The sequence below is a fragment of the Sinohyriopsis cumingii genome, chromosome 5 (assembly GCF_028554795.1).
Source record: "Sinohyriopsis cumingii isolate HCF-2022 chromosome 5, ASM2855479v2, whole genome shotgun sequence".
NCBI classification, from domain to species: Eukaryota; Metazoa; Mollusca; class Bivalvia; order Unionida; family Unionidae; genus Sinohyriopsis; species Sinohyriopsis cumingii.
The window spans coordinates 91,377,455-91,397,895 of NC_142965.1; the positions used below are offsets into that span (position 1 = coordinate 91,377,455).

A 20,441-nucleotide genomic window follows, 5' to 3' on the forward strand; every position below is an offset into this window, starting at 1 on the left:
TTACTCATCTGTATCTCTAGGATGTGAAGCCTTCCACTGCAGGAAAGCAATTTGCCATTTCCCTGCATGCAGCTATGAACTTTTGGACCTTTGTCACTTGTTAGTATGGTCCCTGCTGTGGTCTGTGGACCTACCTTGTCTTATGAAGTTGGGTTAAAAAAAGGAAAGGGATGGACTTTCTTCCCTCAAATGTTCCAGGCAGGTTGGGAGTTGCTCTCTGCCTGCTTTATTCCCTGCTAAAGACAGTCCGTTAGCCTTGGAGGAGGAATTCCTCTTCCCACCCAGTCTTCCCTTGAACAGAGAAACATTGGGTCACATAGTCCATGCCTCTCAGGAGTAGGACAAATATGTCCTTTTTGTCCTCAATGCACATGAGTTGCATACAGAACAGGTCAGTGTAGTACCCCCTCCCTTTGGGTCCCTGCCCCTTCTCACCCATCAAGAAAGATAACGGGGGAGGATAAGAGCTGGTCTTTAGATAAAACAATAATGGAGGTTTACTGACTCTAGCCCAGTGGCCTATATCCCAAGTCTTCAGGTTCTGGTGACTCTAAAAATTCTTTCAGGTTTGAAAAAAGTTCCTGGAACAAACTCATCCAGATCTCTTGTTGCTTCCTCACTTGGTTACAATTAACCCTTTAACTACTACAGCTGTTGTGCAGTCTCACTACTGCTGAGTGATATTATATCAGTTACTGAGACTACTGAGGCTGGTTCCTAGGCTGAATACTAGAGCATCATCAAGGCTGACTACATAAACTGACAATGAAAACATGTTTACATTTATATTCATTATTTTCATTAGCTTTTGCTGGATTTCAGTGAAATAAAAAACAGCTTACCTTGTATAGTGTGTGTTAATCATATATTTCCACTTCATATACCCCTGCATCGCATCATACAAGAAATCCCATTCGTGTAAACTGTTTTGAATCCCACAAAATAAATCCAATATTTACATATGTACAGTATAAAAACATGAATGAAATCCACACTTTAATTACAAAGTTGAGATTGGTACCTCTCAAAACAGTCATTATCCACATATAATGTACTTGGCATTATTTGCATCCTATGAAAATGTCATGTCTCCTCCCTTCCCTTACACACATCACGCATCTCCCATATTTCAAGAACCATCCTGGCCAGTGACATAAACCTTCAGTATGAACATTGGACAGAGCTTTTCTTTACCTACTTTTTGTTTGGCCAAGTTTATTCTGAATTCAAGTTGTGTTCTTTCTTTCCCCTACTTGATTTTGATCTGGTGATTTGGTGACTCTTTCATACAGATCTGGGCATTACATGTTGCTGTATCAATTAGAAACAAAAAAAGGTATTTCCACCATTTCTTTGCTTTATGGCTAGAACTGTACGGCATTCTGTTTTGGTCTGCAGTATCCACCCCCCCCCCTTTGTTTTTGGGCAAGTTACTTATTTTCGTTGGCCAGTTATTCTCTTCAAGTTACACTGGATAGCTGTGTGGGATCCATGTTGTTAAATAAAATATGGACAATTTTCTTGTCTTTCCAGGCAAAACAGACCAGAGTCGCTTTTTGCATGATTTTCATATCCCCCTGGCTTTTTAAGCCACTTTTTTTTATAAAGGTTCAGGCATTCCTTTCCTATTTCCACAGACTGTACCTCAACAGAAGAGTCCATACCAATGTAAATCTTAAGTAATTGGGGATTTGAAAAGAAATTCTCTCTCTCTCTCTCTCTCTCTCTCTCTCTCTCTCTCTATATATATATATATATATATATATATATATATATATATATATATATATATATATATATATATATATATATGGTGGTTTTTGTTTATTATTTTTCTGGCTAGATCTTTTACCACTCTAGATCCTAATCCTTCTTCTGTCACTCTCCCTCTCTGTCCATCAGGATTTCCAACACACACTTGAAATTCATGGACGTAGCCGGTTTGGGGATGGGCTCTTTCCCAGACTTTAATGCCAGATTTTGTGGGTTTGGCTGGCAGGTATTGCTTAAATGACAATCTTCCTTTATAAGCAATCATGCCTTCATCAACTGACTGGTTTTTGGGAGGGTCATATTTTTCCAGGCGTTTATGCAAGACTGTGGAAGAAAGGTCTTATATGGAATATCTTGTCATGTTGGCCTTTGGGTGGGTTGACGCTTGTGTTGTTGTTGTTGTGGGCTTTAACACCATTTTTCGGGACACGATAGGCTATGCATGGTGGCCAGTATTAATGGTGGAGCAAGAACCCAGGAACACCCCAGGAAGAACCACCGACCCATGAGAAGCTACTGGCAAGTTTTCTCACATACCCACTTAGCCGAATCCTAGACTCGAACCCACGCAGATAGAGGTGAGATGGCATTGATCCGTAATGGAGAGTGCTTTAGACCACTCTGCCACTGGGGGCCCTGACGCTTGTGTCACTCAACAAAGAAGAATTTTCATTCAGAGTTGCCACTTGCATCATTCAGTCTAGGAGAAGATCAGTGTTTAAAGAGTATGATGCCAAATGGAAAATCTTTTGTGACTGGTATGGTAGAAAACATGTCAGTCCTAGCTATCCCTCCATTAACACAGTGCCCAATTTTTATCTCTTCCATTTTGAAGAGAAAAAAATACTTAGTTTCTGTTACTGCAGGCTATTGAGCGGCCCTTTCCTGTGCACTCAGGACCGTTTCTTATTTAGCTGACTTGATTGGGTATTTTGAGCTGCATAGACTAGTGCTCTCATTCAATCTTCAAGTAAGCCATCATTAGCAAATTAAATGAACCTTGTTCATTAGCTTTAGAAATTTCAGAATAAGCATCAAGATGCAAGTGCTTTCAGCTTGTATTGTGTAAAAGGAACTTGCATTTGCAAGTTCTGCTCTCCCCCTTTGTAACACAACTCATTATAATGCAATTCTGGATATAACACAGTACTACTTTGGACTCCATAACCAAAATTATGCCAAAGCATTCCATTTTTTCGATTATATCAATATAAAATTCAAGCCCTAAACTACATCCAGCCCACTCCTTTATTACGTCCCTGCAGTCCTACTTCATTTGGTTACGTGAAAAAGACATGGGTAAGATTAAAGGATGAAAGAAAAACATTTTTATGTTAATGCTGGTTATGTTTTGGTAATTTTTTAAGTATAATTTTACCTTTTCAGGAGGAAGAAGAGGAAATAAAACTGGAAATAAATGTCCTAAAGAAAGTAAGTATACATCTACAATAGCATTCTTTTCTTTTAGGGGTAAATACATTTTTGCAATTTATTTATTTATTAAATTCTTAAATCATAACTGCACTAAAACTTGCCCTGGAGAATATGTCAGAGGCATTTTTATTTGTGGTACAGTATAATTTGAGAATTTTGTTTCAAAGGAAATGTTTTATATATCATGAAGATAACTAACATTGATATTTATAGTAAATGATTATGTCGAAGTTAAATGGAGATATCTGAGGAAAAAACTGTTTTTCAATAGAACTTGTAATAAACAACCTAATGCTGTTCATATCGTACACCTCTCCATCGATAACTCGCGCACAACGGGGTCCACAAACATAGACCGCACTATAAGTGCGAGTTACCGAGGGACCTAAACATTTTTTAAAAATTTGCTTTGACATCGAAAAAACCTTGGAGTGGGGGGGTCGTTAGGGAACTGGGCTGTTTAATGACTGAATCCTCATTTTACAATCACGTCGATAATAATTTTTAATAATGCGCTTTTTCTAATGAAGTTGTTCATTATTCTGTTAAAATAACATTTTTGTTTTCTCAAAATATCCAACATGAAAGATTGTTCCAACTGGTTTGAATAACCATCACGTGTGTGTGAAAAATCTGTGTATTACATCACTGATTTTTGTTTTCTTGATGAGTCTGGTTCCAGTACTTGTATTTAATAGTATCTTGCCAAATTAGTAGTCCACAATTTGGGAACTAGACTAACTGTTGATACACCACCAAACAAGATTCCTTTTTTCTTCTTCAAAAACACGTGACATTTATTTTTTGACTTTTGAAGTAATAATGATATTTCTCTAAATGCCAGTTCAAGAATTCTATGAAACTCGCTTGCCCACAATGGTCCATATCTGTGAAATCAAGCTCTTATTTTACGAAGTATTCTTTTCACTTTGCTGCCTTGTTATCTTTGATCACAGTTATGAAAGAGTCGGTTAATTTACGGTAGTTTCTGTTACATACACAATAAAGTTTATTAGAGTGTTCGATTGATCAAACGAAGTGAGTTCACCCGGCATATGACCAAGGCCGCTAGATTATAAGTTAGTCCTATTTTTGTGCCTTTTAACTTTTCTTTTATTCCACCTCCTTTTTTTATTCAAAAGACATAATTAACATGATAATATAAAGGATGCCAGGTTTTATTTCAGTGCAACAATACAACAAATACTTCCGCAAGTCAGTTATCATAACACGGTCGGCACTTAATTAGGTTCTCAGAGAAACGCTCGCAGACATAGCTGTTATGGTAGATTGACATATTTTACGCTTAATTACAAGAAGACACATTGCACTTATGACGATTACAATTATAAGGAACTAAAAGATGGAACTAGAACACAAATTTCAATTGATAAAAAGATTAATTTGTATTTATTTATTAAAGTACTGCCTCCACTCGGCGTAAGTGACATTTTCATTGATCAAAATTTCCTTACATATCGTTAATTGTGGTGTATTAGGAATGTTGTTTGGAAAGAAAAAGTTATTTTTTAATTTGATATTTCATAGTGTTGATTAAAATTTCCAGGTCCTATCTACTGTTTTCAACGATAAAACGAGCGATACATCAGTTTCCATTACCAATTTTGATTGCAATTTTCTTCAAGTTCAACAAATAGGGATACATTTTTGGGGTATTTTCAGGTTTAAAAAAATGGGATCCACGCCTGACACTGCGTTATTAGTGGGTTTGTGCGTTATCAGGGCGCAAGTTATGGAGAGAGTGGTGTATGTAAATTTGTAAACTAATTGATTCAGTTTTGTTCATATCGTATGTAATTTTTATGAAGTAATTGATTCAAGCAAGTATGCATGTATGATGCTGAATCACTGGTTGAAAAGTTTATAAGCTTCAGCTTGCCTCTTCTGGCAAGTAGTAAAAATTGTTACTTGTTTGTAATAAATTATTTAATCGTAGAAATGTAAAATTTTCTGAATTTAATGACCACAATTTGGAAGTATAAAAGGTTGTTTTCTGGAACTTATTCTGTGACCCTTATATCAACAGTTGTTAAGTACAATCAAACCTGTCCAAATGATTACCCGAGTTAACAGCTGTCACCTGGTCGCAACAGCCGTGCTAATATTCCTCTGGCACATTTGTGTGTCTGTGATTAGTGGTCACCTGTCTTCCATGTGTCAGTGGCCATGTTTTTGTTATTGTCTTCCATGGTCACATGAGCCTATCAGCAGTAACTGCTTCAATTATGCAAATTACACTTCTTTTGCTGGATGAGTAAGGCATGGCTCATATAAAAGCAGAGGTTCCATTACACTGGTGTATGCCAGTTTTTACCAGTAAAATTTGCATCTGTACCGGAAAAAGAGGCTGTTGGTATTCATGTACCAGCAAAGTGAAAAACGTGTTTTAAGTCTTGAATGTTAACTGTCTCAGCATGAAAGTCTGTCAGAAGCTGACTTATTCTTTCATACAGTTGTAGCCCCATATCTCTGCCAGCTTTGTACTAGAAGAGGAGTCAGCTTATCTCTTTGCTGGATTGCAAGGGATTGTTGTTTGATTCAATACAAATTAAAGCACACTTTTATGTTTCATGGACGTTAATCCAAGTGGTTACTTTATGCTTCATTCCACTTGTATTGTGGAATCTGTACTGATAAATCTATGCCAGTTCCTAGTACAAGTGCTGAAGACAAACATAATGTTCCAGTTTCAAAGGATAACTTGTCAAAGGCTTTTTCGCCTTCAAATTCAAGTGTTGATAATTGAGAACTAATGTAAAGAAATTAAGAAAGAAGCTGTTTCCTTTTCAGTGGGCAATTACATATTTTAATTTTCATATGTCAGCATCGACACTAAATTTGTTGCACTGGGACTTGAAATCCATCACTGATATTCTCCAAGTTGTTAAATAAATGCCCGAATATCGAAATGTTTCTTTGTTATGGAGTTTGTTTTATACCACGAGTGCTTTTATTTATTCTTCAAAACAAATTAATAACCATGTGTTGGTTTGCTGTGGGACCAGCTTGGTTTCAATTTTGCCAGTTTCTTTTTATTGATGACTGTTAAGTTGAAGGCTTTCACTCACACCAAGCCACTAAAATCAAACATTTTATGCACTGCCAGGAAACACTTTAACTATTTACTTACGTGAACTCAAAACCAAAGTTGTGTGCTGATTAAGTTCGTGACTGACATTAACAATATTGAAGTGGTATTACACCATAGTTTGTTATACACAGCATTGCAAATTTGGTAAATTTTCAGGTGAGCCATTAAATGTAGCTAAAAGCACCTAATTTGTTATAAATACTTTATGTTCAATGAATTATGTACTTTTTTAGCCATATTTAGTCATGCTGACTTGATAATTTACTGAGTTACATATAGGATAAATTAGCAATGCTCTATGGAACTAATTTTCTCCACTCTATGCAATTGATGAACCATGCATTGATGAGATTGGATGATTAGCATTTGTCCTTGTACAGACTTTTATCATCTTTGCCAGTATGAGTTACTGGCAGTAGCACAACCCTAGCAGAAACCCTGAGAAAGGTACATAGCCTGAATCAGTGTTTAAACTTTTCATATTCAGCTGTAAAACTCAAAGGAGTCAGCATGTTGGCTTCGAAGGCAAGACATTTTTTAACCTTACAGGAGGTATACTGCACTAGAGATATCCCATATGACTTAATAATCTGAGTCTCTTTTGACCCATCCCACCCCATTTGTGAAATTTAGACATTTATGTTGAGCTGTAGTGTCAGTCAATTGCCTATAGAGGAAAATTGGAATTCACCACCACCATGTGATGGTGGCATGGGGTAGCCACTTACTTGCAGGCCTAGCAAACTTAAATTATGTGTTGGTGGCATGGGGTAGCCACTTGCAGGCCTATCATACTTAAATTCTGTGATGGTGGCATGGGGTAGCCACTTACTTGCAGGCCTAGCAAACTTAAATTATGTGTTGGTGGCCTGGGGTAGCCACTTGCGGGCCTAGCAGACTTAAATTATGTTACATCGAGTCATATCTACATGATATTAATTGGAAATGATTTAATTTCTGAGAAAATGCAAGTATTATAACACCTTCAGTCAGCTGACAGAAAAGACGAAACTACAGCACTGATGAAATTTGACCTGGTACTCAGCATTTGCATTGCTAGTCACATAACTACACAAATCTCTTAAACTAGATGTCCATGTAGTCACGTGATATAAACAATAAACCCCTTTCCAAAATTAGGATATAAAAATGTTAAAATATTAAATGAGTCACATATTGTTTGTAAAAGAATGAAAAGACACATAATTCTTAACATCTATATTTTGAGAACAAGAACAAGAAACCTGTTACTGTCGCAGCAACTTGGATAATGTCAGATTCATCAAGAATGGAGCATGTGTCAACAATGGTTTTGTTGTATCATATTTCTCTTGACTATCATGTTGTCATGTGTTCTCTGCCTTGTGAATCTGGCTTTCTGGTGGCAAATTCCAACTGTTTTATAGGAAATTGACTCTGACCCCACACCCCAACAGAAATGGCTAAATATCAAAAATGAGGTGAGAAGGTAAGAGGAAAGTCTAGATTTTAGGTGCTATTAATGAATTGCCCCAGGAAGATTCTTTTCAAAGGTTGCAAACACAAGCTGTCTTTTGATCTAAGTGAGTTTCAGCAACAGCTTAATCCATCAGTTGTTTAGAGTGTCACCATGTTTTCATGCCTAATAAGATAAAAGTATTTGAGACAGAAATAGGAGTGCATGTACTCAGTTGTAGAGTAAGAGAGAGCGAGAAAAAGATAAATGAGTGCATGTACAAAGTTGATATTTTCTTGATTGTTGCTAAATCGCTAACTAAATACATGTATCTTGGTATCATACAACTACTACTACTACTACTGGAGTAATAATAATAATAATAATGCTATTTGTTTCATTGTATTTGTCTTGAACCAAGTTTGAGAACAGTACATGCCATCAGAGGTCACCTGTCTATGAAGGCCACTTTTGCCTTTTCCCATGGGTAGCTAGTGTAGATAGGTTTGACTGTAATTACAAATTGTTAGCATTCTGCCATCCTCACTGGTGTTTGTTATGATTCAAGAGTGAGAGCAAAACACTCACAACAGTTTGAAAACAATGAAAAAACAAAACTTCCAGTATCAGATATTGGCTTTCACTGAACAAAACAGGCAATATTCTTGACATAACATCCTTTTCAATTTAGAGAAATTCTGCCCAGGATCTGTACTTGATTAGAAAAGTGATTGGAAAATTCACTCAACTGCCATTTTTACCCACCATTTTCAGTTGACCCCAGTAGATGTGAATATAATTTCCATATAATTTGCTTTTTGACTTCAGTATGATTGTTTCTTTGAAACTATGCGTTCAGTATTTTCTAAAATATTAACGTTAATATATTATTAATTGTTAACCTTAAAGTTGGATTGTATTTATTTTCCTTGTTTCAGTTCTCTCACCACAGAAACATTGCTACATACTATGGGGCATTCATTAAAAAGAGCCCAGCAGGGAAAGATGACCAGCTGTGGGTAGGTTGTGTTCACATTTTTGGATCAACATGTATTGCTAATTTCAACCTGTGATTGAGATTGTTTCTGTATAAGGGGGTACGGCACAAGAAAGATAAGAAGCTTGAAAAAATGTATTGAATTGGTTAAGAACAATTTGAAATGTTAATCTCATTGTCTGATTTATTTTTTTATATTGTTGAAAATACTGTGTATTTTATTGACTTACTAGTATTGAATATCTAGCACATAGAGTTGGCGCCCTGGATGGCCAATTGGTCTGAAGCCCTCTCCTTTACCGATCACTTGCATCTCACCTCTGTTTACTTGAGTTTAAATCTCAGGTGCCATTTACTTTCAGTTTAAGATGGGTCCTCTACATATGTGGTATCAAAACAGAATGAATCTGCAGTCAAGAAACCTGTTTGTTTTCATGGAACTGTTTCATGAACATACTATACATAGAGAAATTAGAGGTCTAACGATGAACACAATGGCTCATATTGTTGTTTCCATAACGATCTATCATATATGTACCATATATTGATACAAAAAATAGGTTGTGAATAGGTGCATTAAGTCATTTTCCATTTGCCATTGAGAGGGCACTATTCCATTCATCAAGTCCCACTTGCATATTAAGCTGGCCTGATCATGGCATTGTTGAGTGTTAGCATGGGAAAATGGTCCTGCATTCCTTAGAGGTACAATAGTAAGCCAAACTTCAGACAGGAAAACAAAGTTGCATGCCTGAGTTAAGCATCAGTACCAAATTTATTATGCTATACGAAATCTAGCTTGAAATATCAACATTGATTCTTAAATAGGTTGCGTGAGAAAGGAGAGATGTGTTCTCCCATGTATTGTATTAAAGTACATGTATTACTAGTAAATTGTAAGCAGTGTTATGAGCCCCTTTGACAATGAATAAATGCACACACGACACAAGCCTCAAACTGTAATCACTACTCTGTGTCTCAATCTAAACTTGAAAACTTTTTTTAAAGGGTACCCAGTTGTCCATTTTATTATCCAGTTATTATCATCAGGTGGGTACCTGTTGGCATCATTAACAGAAAGCTGACTTCAAAAAAAAAATTCCTTTTAATTTGCTATATAAAAACTTCGGTTTTTTAATTTAAAGTTTATTGCCCAGTGATGATTTTTAGTTGTCCAGGCTAGTGGTTATTGGGGTGCCTTGGAACCATGTTATAGTTGAGGTAATCAAACTGAGGACTACTGGAAGACTATATGATAATGGAGCATGTTGTCCACAAAACCATGAAAATAAGGAATTTTGTGATGTGAAACCTTCCTGTCTTCCCTGCTTTTTAAAGAATAGATAAGGTATAGGGGACACTTGCTCTGACAATGGCATTATTTTCTTCAAAGTCAGTTCAAGTTTTGGTTAATGTTTTTCTGCATGGTCTTAAGTCAATAAGTACCAAACCATTTGAGGGATTGATTTCATACTTGAACAATATAAGCAGTAAGCATTGTTCCTTCATCTCAATACAACACCATCTTGCCTGTACCACTCCAGATTAGGTCAGAGTTGTTTTAAAAATTTGGGTTAAGATTTTGGTTTAGGCTGGGTTTCCCAATAATTAGTTGGCTGAACCCCAAATGGCCCTACTGATGTTAACATACAGTAAACCTGTCTTGAAATAACACCTTGTGTGAGACCACCTCTCTTGACAGACCAGATTTTCAATGCACAGATTTATTGATTATACAGTAAAACCTGTTATGAGAGACCGCCCCTTCTGCCAACCAAAAGCGGTCTCTCAAGACAGGTGGTCTCTCATAAGAGGTGTGTGAAAATGGACTGGTTTTCAGGGTCAATAGTTAGCATTGTTGACAAATAAATAAAACTCATACTCACTGTACATGTATCATATCCTTTATTCATAAATCTTGTTAAATATTGCATGCATTCCTCTCAAAATATCTTTATATAATAAAGATATACATCTATCAAACAACAAGAATAAAATTTATATTTCAGCATCACATTAATATGTACAAAAAATGAACAGTTAGATATGATGTATATAATTCTATACACTTATTCACTTGTTTTTTTTTAAAAAATCCATTATACTTTGTTGACATGTTTTACTCAGCTGTTTGGTCTGAACATGTATCTCAGTTTTGCCTTTTCCTGAATCAACTTTCCACTTACTGGTATGTTTTTACTCCTTGTAACACAAAACCACTCCCATACTCGCTCGTTCAGATCTCCGTAAACTGTCCGTCATGCCGTGGCATATTTCCTCTGTGCTTGTGCACCTTTCTGCCATTCGTTTCTAATGGACTCCTTGTCTTTGATTACATTTTGAACTTGCGTTTTACTGACGCTTAAGCTGACTGCTATTTTGCAAGCAGTCTCCCGTTTTTCATTTCTTTCAATGACATTAATCCTTTCTTCCAGTGTTAAAATTTTTCTTTTTTTCAGCGGAGGTTCTGCCATTGTTATTAGTGTTGACATTATAAAGACTGTCGGTTTTTATCAGGTTTTGGGGAAATGTGGAATAAATATATATTATGTACCAATGAATGAAACCAAAATACATAATTAACTCATCAAGAAACAATACATTTATTCTGAGACGAAGTTTAAATCAAGAGCGTTATAGCTCGATAAACAAAGGTTGCGACCATCTGCACCCAGGTAAACAGATGGTGGCTTGGCAAAACACTAACAAAAGAAATAAAAAATAATTTTAAAAAAATCCGGAAATGATTCTCACTTACTAGTATTAAAGACAATGAGCTCTTTCACCCTCCAGGCCTTATGGATTAACTGGAAAGACAAACGATGTACTCAAACCTACACTGAAGCCCTTTCAAACAATTTCTCACTGGGACATAAGGACTACCGGCGTTTTGTGAGTTTTCATAAAGATAAAGAAAAAATACAAACCTCTAAATTGACTGCGTATATCCATCATTACTCCCTTTGATGTTACTCTTACTGGCAATTCACATGACTTCGGCACTACAATGGCGGTTAGTGACATGTACTTTAGACTGGTTTACTGCAGTTTACAAATGACACTGTATGCTGGAGTTGTAAATTTCACAAAACTGATACTGTAGAAAGACACATTATTTAAAAAATACTTTATTAAAGCAATTTTTACTATGTATGCAGTCTTTGTTACAAAGGATTAAATGATGGTTAGAGGTGTTTATCTCGATATATGGTTGTTCAACTATAGTGTTTTTTAATGTGCACTTTGTTTGCATACTACATTTATCCCGAGCTCTAGTGTTTACAAAGGATTAAGTTAAGGTCAGTGGTGTCAATCTGTTTTGTTTTTTTGGCAATGCGGTCATTCATAGCAGTGTCAAAATGCATATTTTGCCAAGAAATCGCGGTCGCTGGTCGCGTTGAGCAGGTGGTCGTTCATAACAGAGCGTTTATATAGTAAAATCGATCCGTGCATTACGATTGTGGTCGGAAATGACAGGTGGTCGCTCATAGCAGAGGTCGCTCATGACAGGTTTTACTGTATAGCATATGACCTGTCAGGAGAGACCACCTCTTATCTTAACTTTCTTGTGTAATGTATATACCTTCATTCATACTAAATGCCTTTTCATCTAAATATTCATTGACACACACCATTTACAGCTTTATAATTACTCTCACGATCTCATCATTTTGATTTTAAGTGTTTGATTTTATTAACGCTGGTCGATAATAAATCTTTTGTCAACTGTAAATAATCTTACTTATAACCTTTTCTATGGCACTTTATAGCCATGCTGTACTGGTGTGCTGCAAAAGTACGATCACTCAATCAGTCATGACTTTTTTGTTGAAGGGATAATCTTCCAAGAGAGGTTCTACCATATTATATTGACAGCAATCAAATTGTTGGATGATAATATTGAAAAATAATTGGAAATAATGAATTTAATGTTGGCTTAAAAGAGGAATAATTTATGAATGCATGAAAAACATAACACTTCAGATTACAAAGTTGATTCCATGATCATACTTATGCTATAGGAGAGATAACAGTATACCTAGAGATGTTATTATACACTGATGAGGGGTATTACATTAAGAAACTACTGTAGTGCTAAACTTTGAAATATCTATTTCAAACCATAGTGTTAAAGAAAAACATTAAAAGTTTTACAATTGCTATTTAATAGGTACATTTCATTTTCTCTATACTAGCTTTATGAAGGCAGAAGCACATCCAATTTCCAGAGTGCTTAGAGAATCCCAGATAGATATCCTATAAGAATGGGATCTTTAAAGAATACCTAAGGAGCTATTGTAATGGCAAGACTATACCTTATATATACTTGGTTTTAAGTGGAGTCCAACTGAAAACTGTATAGACCCAGGTCTGCTGATGCATAATGCATCGGTAGGTCTTGGTCTGTGCAGTTTGATGGGAGTAATCAGTGGAACAAGCAGCATACATGTAGACCCTGATTTGCATTATGCGATGACAGATCTAGGTCTTTGTGTTTGCAGTAGGTCTTGATTAGCAAGTATATATGGTACTAATGATAATTTGGTTCTTTGCAGCTGGTCATGGAGTTCTGTGGGGCAGGATCAGTCACAGACATGGTCAAAGGTAAAGGAGGAATTGACAACAACGGTTCACGTAACTGTTTAGTAGTTACATAATGGTCATGTATAGAGATGCCGTTCCTTAATGTGAAATAATATCTAGCCACTTCAGTTTCAGACTTGTTTCATTAAAGTATTAAATTTGTAAAAGTCATTGCTTATCACAATATTGCTTTCATTATTGTGAACAGCCAGCAGCATGGACTAATTTTCAGCTATTACATTTTATAGCTGTGGACTTAAGAGTCTTTTTAGGCATTGTCCTGACACAATTTTCTGGCCATTATCTTCACCATATTTAGCAAGGTATCGGGAAGAGATTGTCAGTTTTGGACAATAATACTGACAAAATGTTGAACATATACAGGTATTTTTTTAAGCATAGAAACTTCAATATATTTGCAGATTCTTTTCTTTTTGATGGAAAAAGTAAATAAATTAAGTGTTATGCATGAATTTGTACAGTAATACAAAACAAAACAATATAAATTTTCAAAGTATGGTTCATTTATTGTCATTTTACATAATTGTAAATGATCAAAAATGATACTGCTGACGGGGCAGAGTAATTTCTAGAGTCTAGCAGGAGGACAGTTTATATGAAGAAAACTGATAAATTCTATGGCATTTCTTATAATGAAGTTACAAAGCAGTTTAGTTTTTTTTTTTTCTACTCTTTTTATTTTTATTCATCATCTTTAGGTGGTACAACATCGATGTATTATCATTCTTTAAGGCAATAGGTTTTGGAATATTCCAGCAGTAGTATGGCATTCGATACAGTATATTGTAGAACAAAATATTGTGATGACCAATACATATAGATGAATCATTTACATCTTTAATAGGTAATGCTTTAGGGTCACACCTGCCACAGAGATGCTGAATTGTTTAAATATTTGTCGGCATTGCAGAGGATTTGTAAGTTACAGGTTGATGATGTATGTCCAGACGACTGTCTGTCTGTACAAGTATAAATACTGAGGTTAGGTTTGCACTTAGGCAATTTTCTCTCACAGTTGCTTGCATAATCTCATGACTTGGTATGCAAATGTTGCATGATAAATACTACAGTGAACAGTATACGCTAGGTCAGTTTATTTTGGGTACATGAGATATTTGCTAATTAATGCTTATAATATACTTCCTAATTAAGATTTTCATTTGTTTCAGCCACCAAAGGGAACAGTCTAAAGGAGGAATGGATTTCCTATATTGCCAGAGAGATTCTCCGGGTAACATAGTACTATTTGTGTGTGTGTGTGTGTGTGTGTGTGTGTGTTTGCATGTTTTTAATTTTTCAAAGGCAAATATTATTCATTCTACAATTTCTTCTTCAAATGCCATATCCTATCATAATATGTATAGAGAACATTTCCATCTCAACAGCCCAGTCTTGTGAAGGGGATACATTTTTGCTGTAACAATAAAAGCATTGACTACTAATGCCAAGACCAGTAGTATGACATTGGTTGCTCTTCGGATTGGTGCCAGCTTTCCTTATTTGCAAGTTAATACTTTTGGGCCCTTTAGCCAGTTTGAGCGATTCTTTCTCATTGAAGGAAGTATATTTCATCTATTTTGCACTGAATTTTGCACTAACATTATTGTTGGTGAGTATTTCATTTTCAGTTTCTTTGTCTGGTAAGCTAACCAACGCCATCTTGATCTTCTTACGGTCTTCAGCACTTAAAGTATATCTCAGTACTCTACCTTATTTGTATTTACTCCTCATAAAGAATTATCTATTTTCAGTAATTTAATCATTTATGTCATTTTCACTGCCGTTTATTCCATTCATTCCATCCACTTTGCAATGCTTGACTGGTTCCACTGCAGCCATATTAAAGTCTGTCTGTCTCTGTAAGGAAATAATTTTAGGAGGACAACTTAAACTGTTCAAAGTAACTCTGTGCACTTGGCTCCCATATTGGATTTGTTGTTTAGATGTGCCTTTTGCTACTCACAGTTCTCAATGATTTGGTCAGTTTTTCAGTTCATCTATTCATTATCCAGGTATGGTCATTATGGAGCATAACTCGAAAAACTCTTCACGGAATCTCTGTGAACTTGGAACACATGTTGTGCTTGTGGTCCAGATGTGTCATTTGCTGTTCAGCATTCTTCATTTTCATTATGTTGTGTCCGTTTTTCTTTCCATCCATCTATTTATTGGAACATAACTATAAAATAAAAAATATTTGTGATATCTCTCTGAAACTGGGTATGCATCAAGGATAAGTTGTCCTGATGTGCCTGTTGCTACACATCATTCACCATTTTCATTATGTTCTCATTCATTTTGGTGTCCTTCTTTCCTTCCTTCCTTCCTTTCTTTCTTTCTTTCTTTCTTTCTTTTTTTAAGGTAACTCTATGAATCGTAATACATATGTTAAGCAAGTGCTCCAGATGTGCTGTTTGCTGTTCGTTATATTTCAGCTTCAATTTATTCTATGTTTTCATCCATTTTTCTGCCATTCTTTTCATTAGAAACATTTTAGTTTCCAGGGCAAAATTAGAAACCTTATTAAATATCTCTTTGGTACAGACTAGTTGTCCAGAATTACTTGTTGTCGTTTCATAATTCTTCATTTCAATATTTTTATAATATCCATCAATTTGTCTGTTCATCTATCCAGCCATAATTCATGCTTTAACTTTTATAGGATGATTCCAAAATCATTCAAGATATTCGTGTTTGTCTTTCAATCTCTTTTATCTTTGAATCATTATCCACTCTTTCATGTCCAGTGAAAATCTCCAATGTGTTAGACAAGTGGTGTACGAGTGGCCTTTGCTGATCAAAAAGTCTATAATTTCAATATTTTTCATGTTTTCTTACGTTTGACCTTCCAACAATTATCTGCACTTTCATTTCTGGGGCATAGATAAAAACCCATTTAGGATATAGCTTTGTAATTTTCTACACTTATGGACTAGTGGTGCTGATGTGCCTTTTGTATTTCCTAGTTCTTCAGTTTAGTATTTTTAGCATTTTCATCCATTTGCCCCTTGAGCCATTCGTCCATTTTTACACTTTCATTTCCAGAATAGAACTCCTGAAATCGTTAACTTTGACTTTTGGTACACATGTGAGATGGTGGTCCAGACTTGGATGTACCTTTGCTATTCAGTTTTTTAGTTTCAGTATTTTTTATGTTTTTGTCCATTTTTTCATCCTTTCATCCAGCCATGCACAGTGTTACCTGCTTTTTTAACTTCATCTTTAGTGCCACTTTATGTAGTTTTTTAAGTCTTTATTTTCTATATGTTTTCTTTCAGAAAATCTTTATATTTACATTTTTAGGCCTTCACTTGTAATTGGTGCCATATAGTCAGTAGTGTACTTATGTGCCCTTCAGCCCTACTTTTATTTCCAAGCAACTGTTTAAGATATCTGGAGAAAATTTTGGTACATGTATTTGACTATTGATGTTTATGTGCCTTTTTCCAGTTCATTATCCTTCAATCTTTGTATATTGTTTTATTTGATTTTACTAATCACCCATCTGATTGTGATACTTTAATTTCTGAATCAGAATTTATAGTGCAGGTCACTTTCCTCCCTTAATATCAAGTAAATTGTTTGCTCAACGCTTTCATGAATACTAAATGCCATCCTAAGATGAGGAGAATGGGTATTCATTTTGTAGTTTGATCAGCTGATTTAGGAAATGAGATACTTCGTGCATTACAAGCAAGAATGAAGATCAGTTCAAGGAAAGGATGGCACATTTTTCTGGAGAAAAGCTAGTATACTTAAAGATGGTGGTGGTAGTCTCTTGGTAGTCTGCATCACTGAAGAAAAAATTGCATTATTTTTTTTACAAATTCCTGGTTTCATTGTGGGCTGCAGGAAATAACTTGATAGGCCACATGAGGTCCATGGGCTGCACTTTTTACTGTTGTTCATATTAACACATTTGTTTTCAGGGTCTCTCACATCTTCATGCCAACAGGGTCATTCATAGAGATATCAAGGGACAGAATGTGCTTCTTACAGACAATGCAGAAGTTAAACTAGGTAATTTTCAAAAGTCAGTAGTATAATATAATTTAGCTTCATTGTCACACTATCTTTATGTCAGGTCTTCATAATACTTTGTCAAAGCAGTTATTGTCTTGATAATATGATGTCAGGGCAATTACTGTGCTCATGGTACAGTGTCATGGTAGTTTTTGTCATGATGATTATGCATCATGGCAGTCATTGTCTTACCATGCCTTTGACTGTATCTATAAAGCCGTATATCAGGTATTCATGATGCTGTGTCAAAGCAGTTATTGTCTTGATAATACTGTGCCAGGTCAGTTTTTTCTTGATAGTACTGTGTTGCAGCAGTTATTGTCTTAATGATACAGTGTTAGGGCAGTTATTGTTTTGATTATACTGTGTCAGGGCAGTTACTTTCTTCATGACAGAGTGTCAGTGCAGTTATTGTCCTAATGATACAGTGTCAGAGCAGTTACTTTCTTGATGATACAGTGTCAGTGCAGTTATTGTCCTAATGATACAGTGTCAGGTCATTTATTTTCCTGATCATACTGTGTCAGAGTAGTTATATTCTTGAAGATACTGTGTCAGAGCAATTATGTTCTTGATGATACTTTGTCAAGGCAGTTACTTTCTTGATGATACTGTTACGAGTCTGTGCTCTTAAAATAAATAACAGAAAAGAGGGAAAGACAACAAGCTTTGTAAAATGTAACAAATAATTTATTTACATTGAAAAGAAAGTGAAAATGAGAAAATAAAAATTATGGTAATGTGAATTAAATCCCAAAATAATCAAAGAATTACAGACAAAAGTCCTAATAATTTAAAGTCCTGAATAAAACTCAGTACAGGTTCCTAAGAAATCCAAAAACTGAAGGTAGTGACGTGTCTGTTATAGCTTATAGGATGTTGATGTGTCAACAGTCTTTTGTTGAATCACAGTAATATAATTCCAGGTTATAATTCAGTATAAATTCCAGTGAATGTCTCTATCCAAGAATTTTATCAGAGCACTTTTGTATTTCCAGAGAAAATAATCACTTGAATTCAATAGTTTGAAAAAGTAAAATTTGCATCACAAATACTGGTCACAACATAAAATGCAATTTCATGGTGCTAGATCATCAAAGCAACTGACAAAATTCTTGCAGTTACACTATATATAGTTCTGTACTTGACCTCAGGTCAAAGTTAGCATTTTCTATTAAAGAAAAACATTACCTAATGGAAATTAACCTTCTAGAATGATCCTGATGTTTACAGAATCAAAACCATAACCTGGATTACACTCAGGAAATTACAAAACTTAGACCCAAATAAACATATTTACTTCTATTAATAATGATCCTGATATTAAGCCCATACACAGAGAGATTAACTTAGCTACATATTAGTTGTTTACACAAAATAAATTTTAAAATAAGTAAATGGGGTCAAGCAAAAATGAATTCACTATTGGACAAGGTCAAGTCTAGCATACAATGTTACATTACAATAGCATATAATGAAGTACATTTTTAAAAAAACCTAAACGAACAAATAAATATACATAACAATATAGTGCCAGGGTAGTTATTTTCTTGATGATACTGTGTCAGGGCAGTTATTGTCTTACCTTAACTGGGTCAGTATCTTTTAAACTGTATGTCAGGACTTCATTATACTGTGTCTAGGCAGTTATGGGCTTTTCTGTTAACCATGGTTGAGACATAGGTATCTTTTCTCCAATGACATTGTTGGTATAGGTGTTATTATTTTAATGCTTTGCATTTATCTCTCTTTCTTTTAAATGTTGCATGTTCACTCGTGAAACATGATCAGTATTTTATCATGGATGGTTCTACTGAATACATGTCACATTAACATACTTTTAATGCCCCCAGTGACTTTGCTGGGCATTTGCAGTATGTTTTATCAGAGAAGGTGAGACTTAGTTTTCTGTCGAGTTTTTGATGAATCATTGGACCATTTTTTTGCAATCTCCTGTACATAACATCTTAGTGTAAAGAAACTTGGATTAAATATATAAATGAAACCGTAAATCATGGGGCTGATCTTGATCCAGTGTAATGTTAATTCTTGGGTAGTCATCAACTTGCTACCAAAACATCTATCTTGTATAGTACTTATTTTAGGCAAGGTTTAATTTTGGTGGAAGATGTAAACTATTAAAATTAAACACTGCAGATAGTATATACATTGGTCCTTCACTACAGTACTGTTCAGGGAAGCCATGGAGGTGGAAGGCATTGCAAGTGAATTTGTGTTATTCTGAGGAAAACTACTTGCAGCCACAAATGAAATCCATGATGACAGCTCTAGATAGGAATTTAATAAATTGGGTACTTTACTTCCTGGTTTCAAACTAATTGCCTTTTTTAAAAATTCTGTTGAGTATTTGGTGAGCACAGAAAACAAAAACTTATGTTACCAGGCTGAGTCCTGATTGTCATCTTTGTCTGTGTTGGTGTTAGCAGTGGTCAGAATCTCCAAGGGAGTTGGTGCTCAGATTTACTAAAGGTGTCAGTAGTCAGTCACTAAGGGGTTAGTGGTCAGAGTCACTAAGGGAGTTTGTGGTAAAAATCAATTAGGGATTAGTCACCAAGGGAGTTAGTGGTCAGTCACTGAGGGAGATAGTGGTTAGTCACTAAGATGGTTGTCAGAGTCATTAAGAGAGTTAGTGGTCAGAATTACTAAGGGAGTTTAGTGATCAGAGTCACTAATGGAGTTAGTGGAGTTGGTGGTCAAAATCAATTAGGAGTTAGTAGTCAGAATCATGAGGGACTTAGTGGTCAGAGTCACTGAGGGAGTTAGTGGTCAGTCACTAAGGGGGTTAGTTGTAAGTCACTGAGAGTTAGTATTCAGTTTCTAAGGGAGTTAGTGGTCACTCACTAAGTGTGTTTGTCAGATTCACTAAGAGAGTTAGTGGTGAAAATCACTAAGGTTGTTATTGATCAGAGTTACTAAGGAGATTAGTGGTCAGTCACAAAGGGAGTTAATAATTGTAAGATGGCAGCTAATATGTTTTAAAACAATGTGCAGCAATCCAAACGTTCATGGTTTGTTGTAGTCATAATATGTAGTCTCTGATT

At 35.4% G+C, this 20,441-nt stretch overlaps 1 protein-coding gene across 13 annotated transcripts in view; it reads left to right on the plus strand.

The window, feature by feature from the left end:
* Window positions 1–20,441, plus strand: part of LOC149799750 (serine/threonine-protein kinase mig-15-like) — a 259,276-nt gene that overhangs the window by 51,077 nt on the left and 187,758 nt on the right. For all 13 annotated transcript variants that reach the window (XM_089959127.1, XM_089959138.1, XM_089959132.1 and 10 more), the window contains exons 4-8: window positions 3,160–3,204; window positions 8,693–8,773; window positions 13,308–13,356; window positions 14,526–14,587; window positions 17,286–17,376. In XM_089959127.1, coding sequence (XP_089815253.1) covers window positions 3,160–3,204; window positions 8,693–8,773; window positions 13,308–13,356; window positions 14,526–14,587; window positions 17,286–17,376 — 328 coding nt within the window. The remainder of the gene's footprint in view (window positions 1–3,159; window positions 3,205–8,692; window positions 8,774–13,307; window positions 13,357–14,525; window positions 14,588–17,285; window positions 17,377–20,441) is intronic.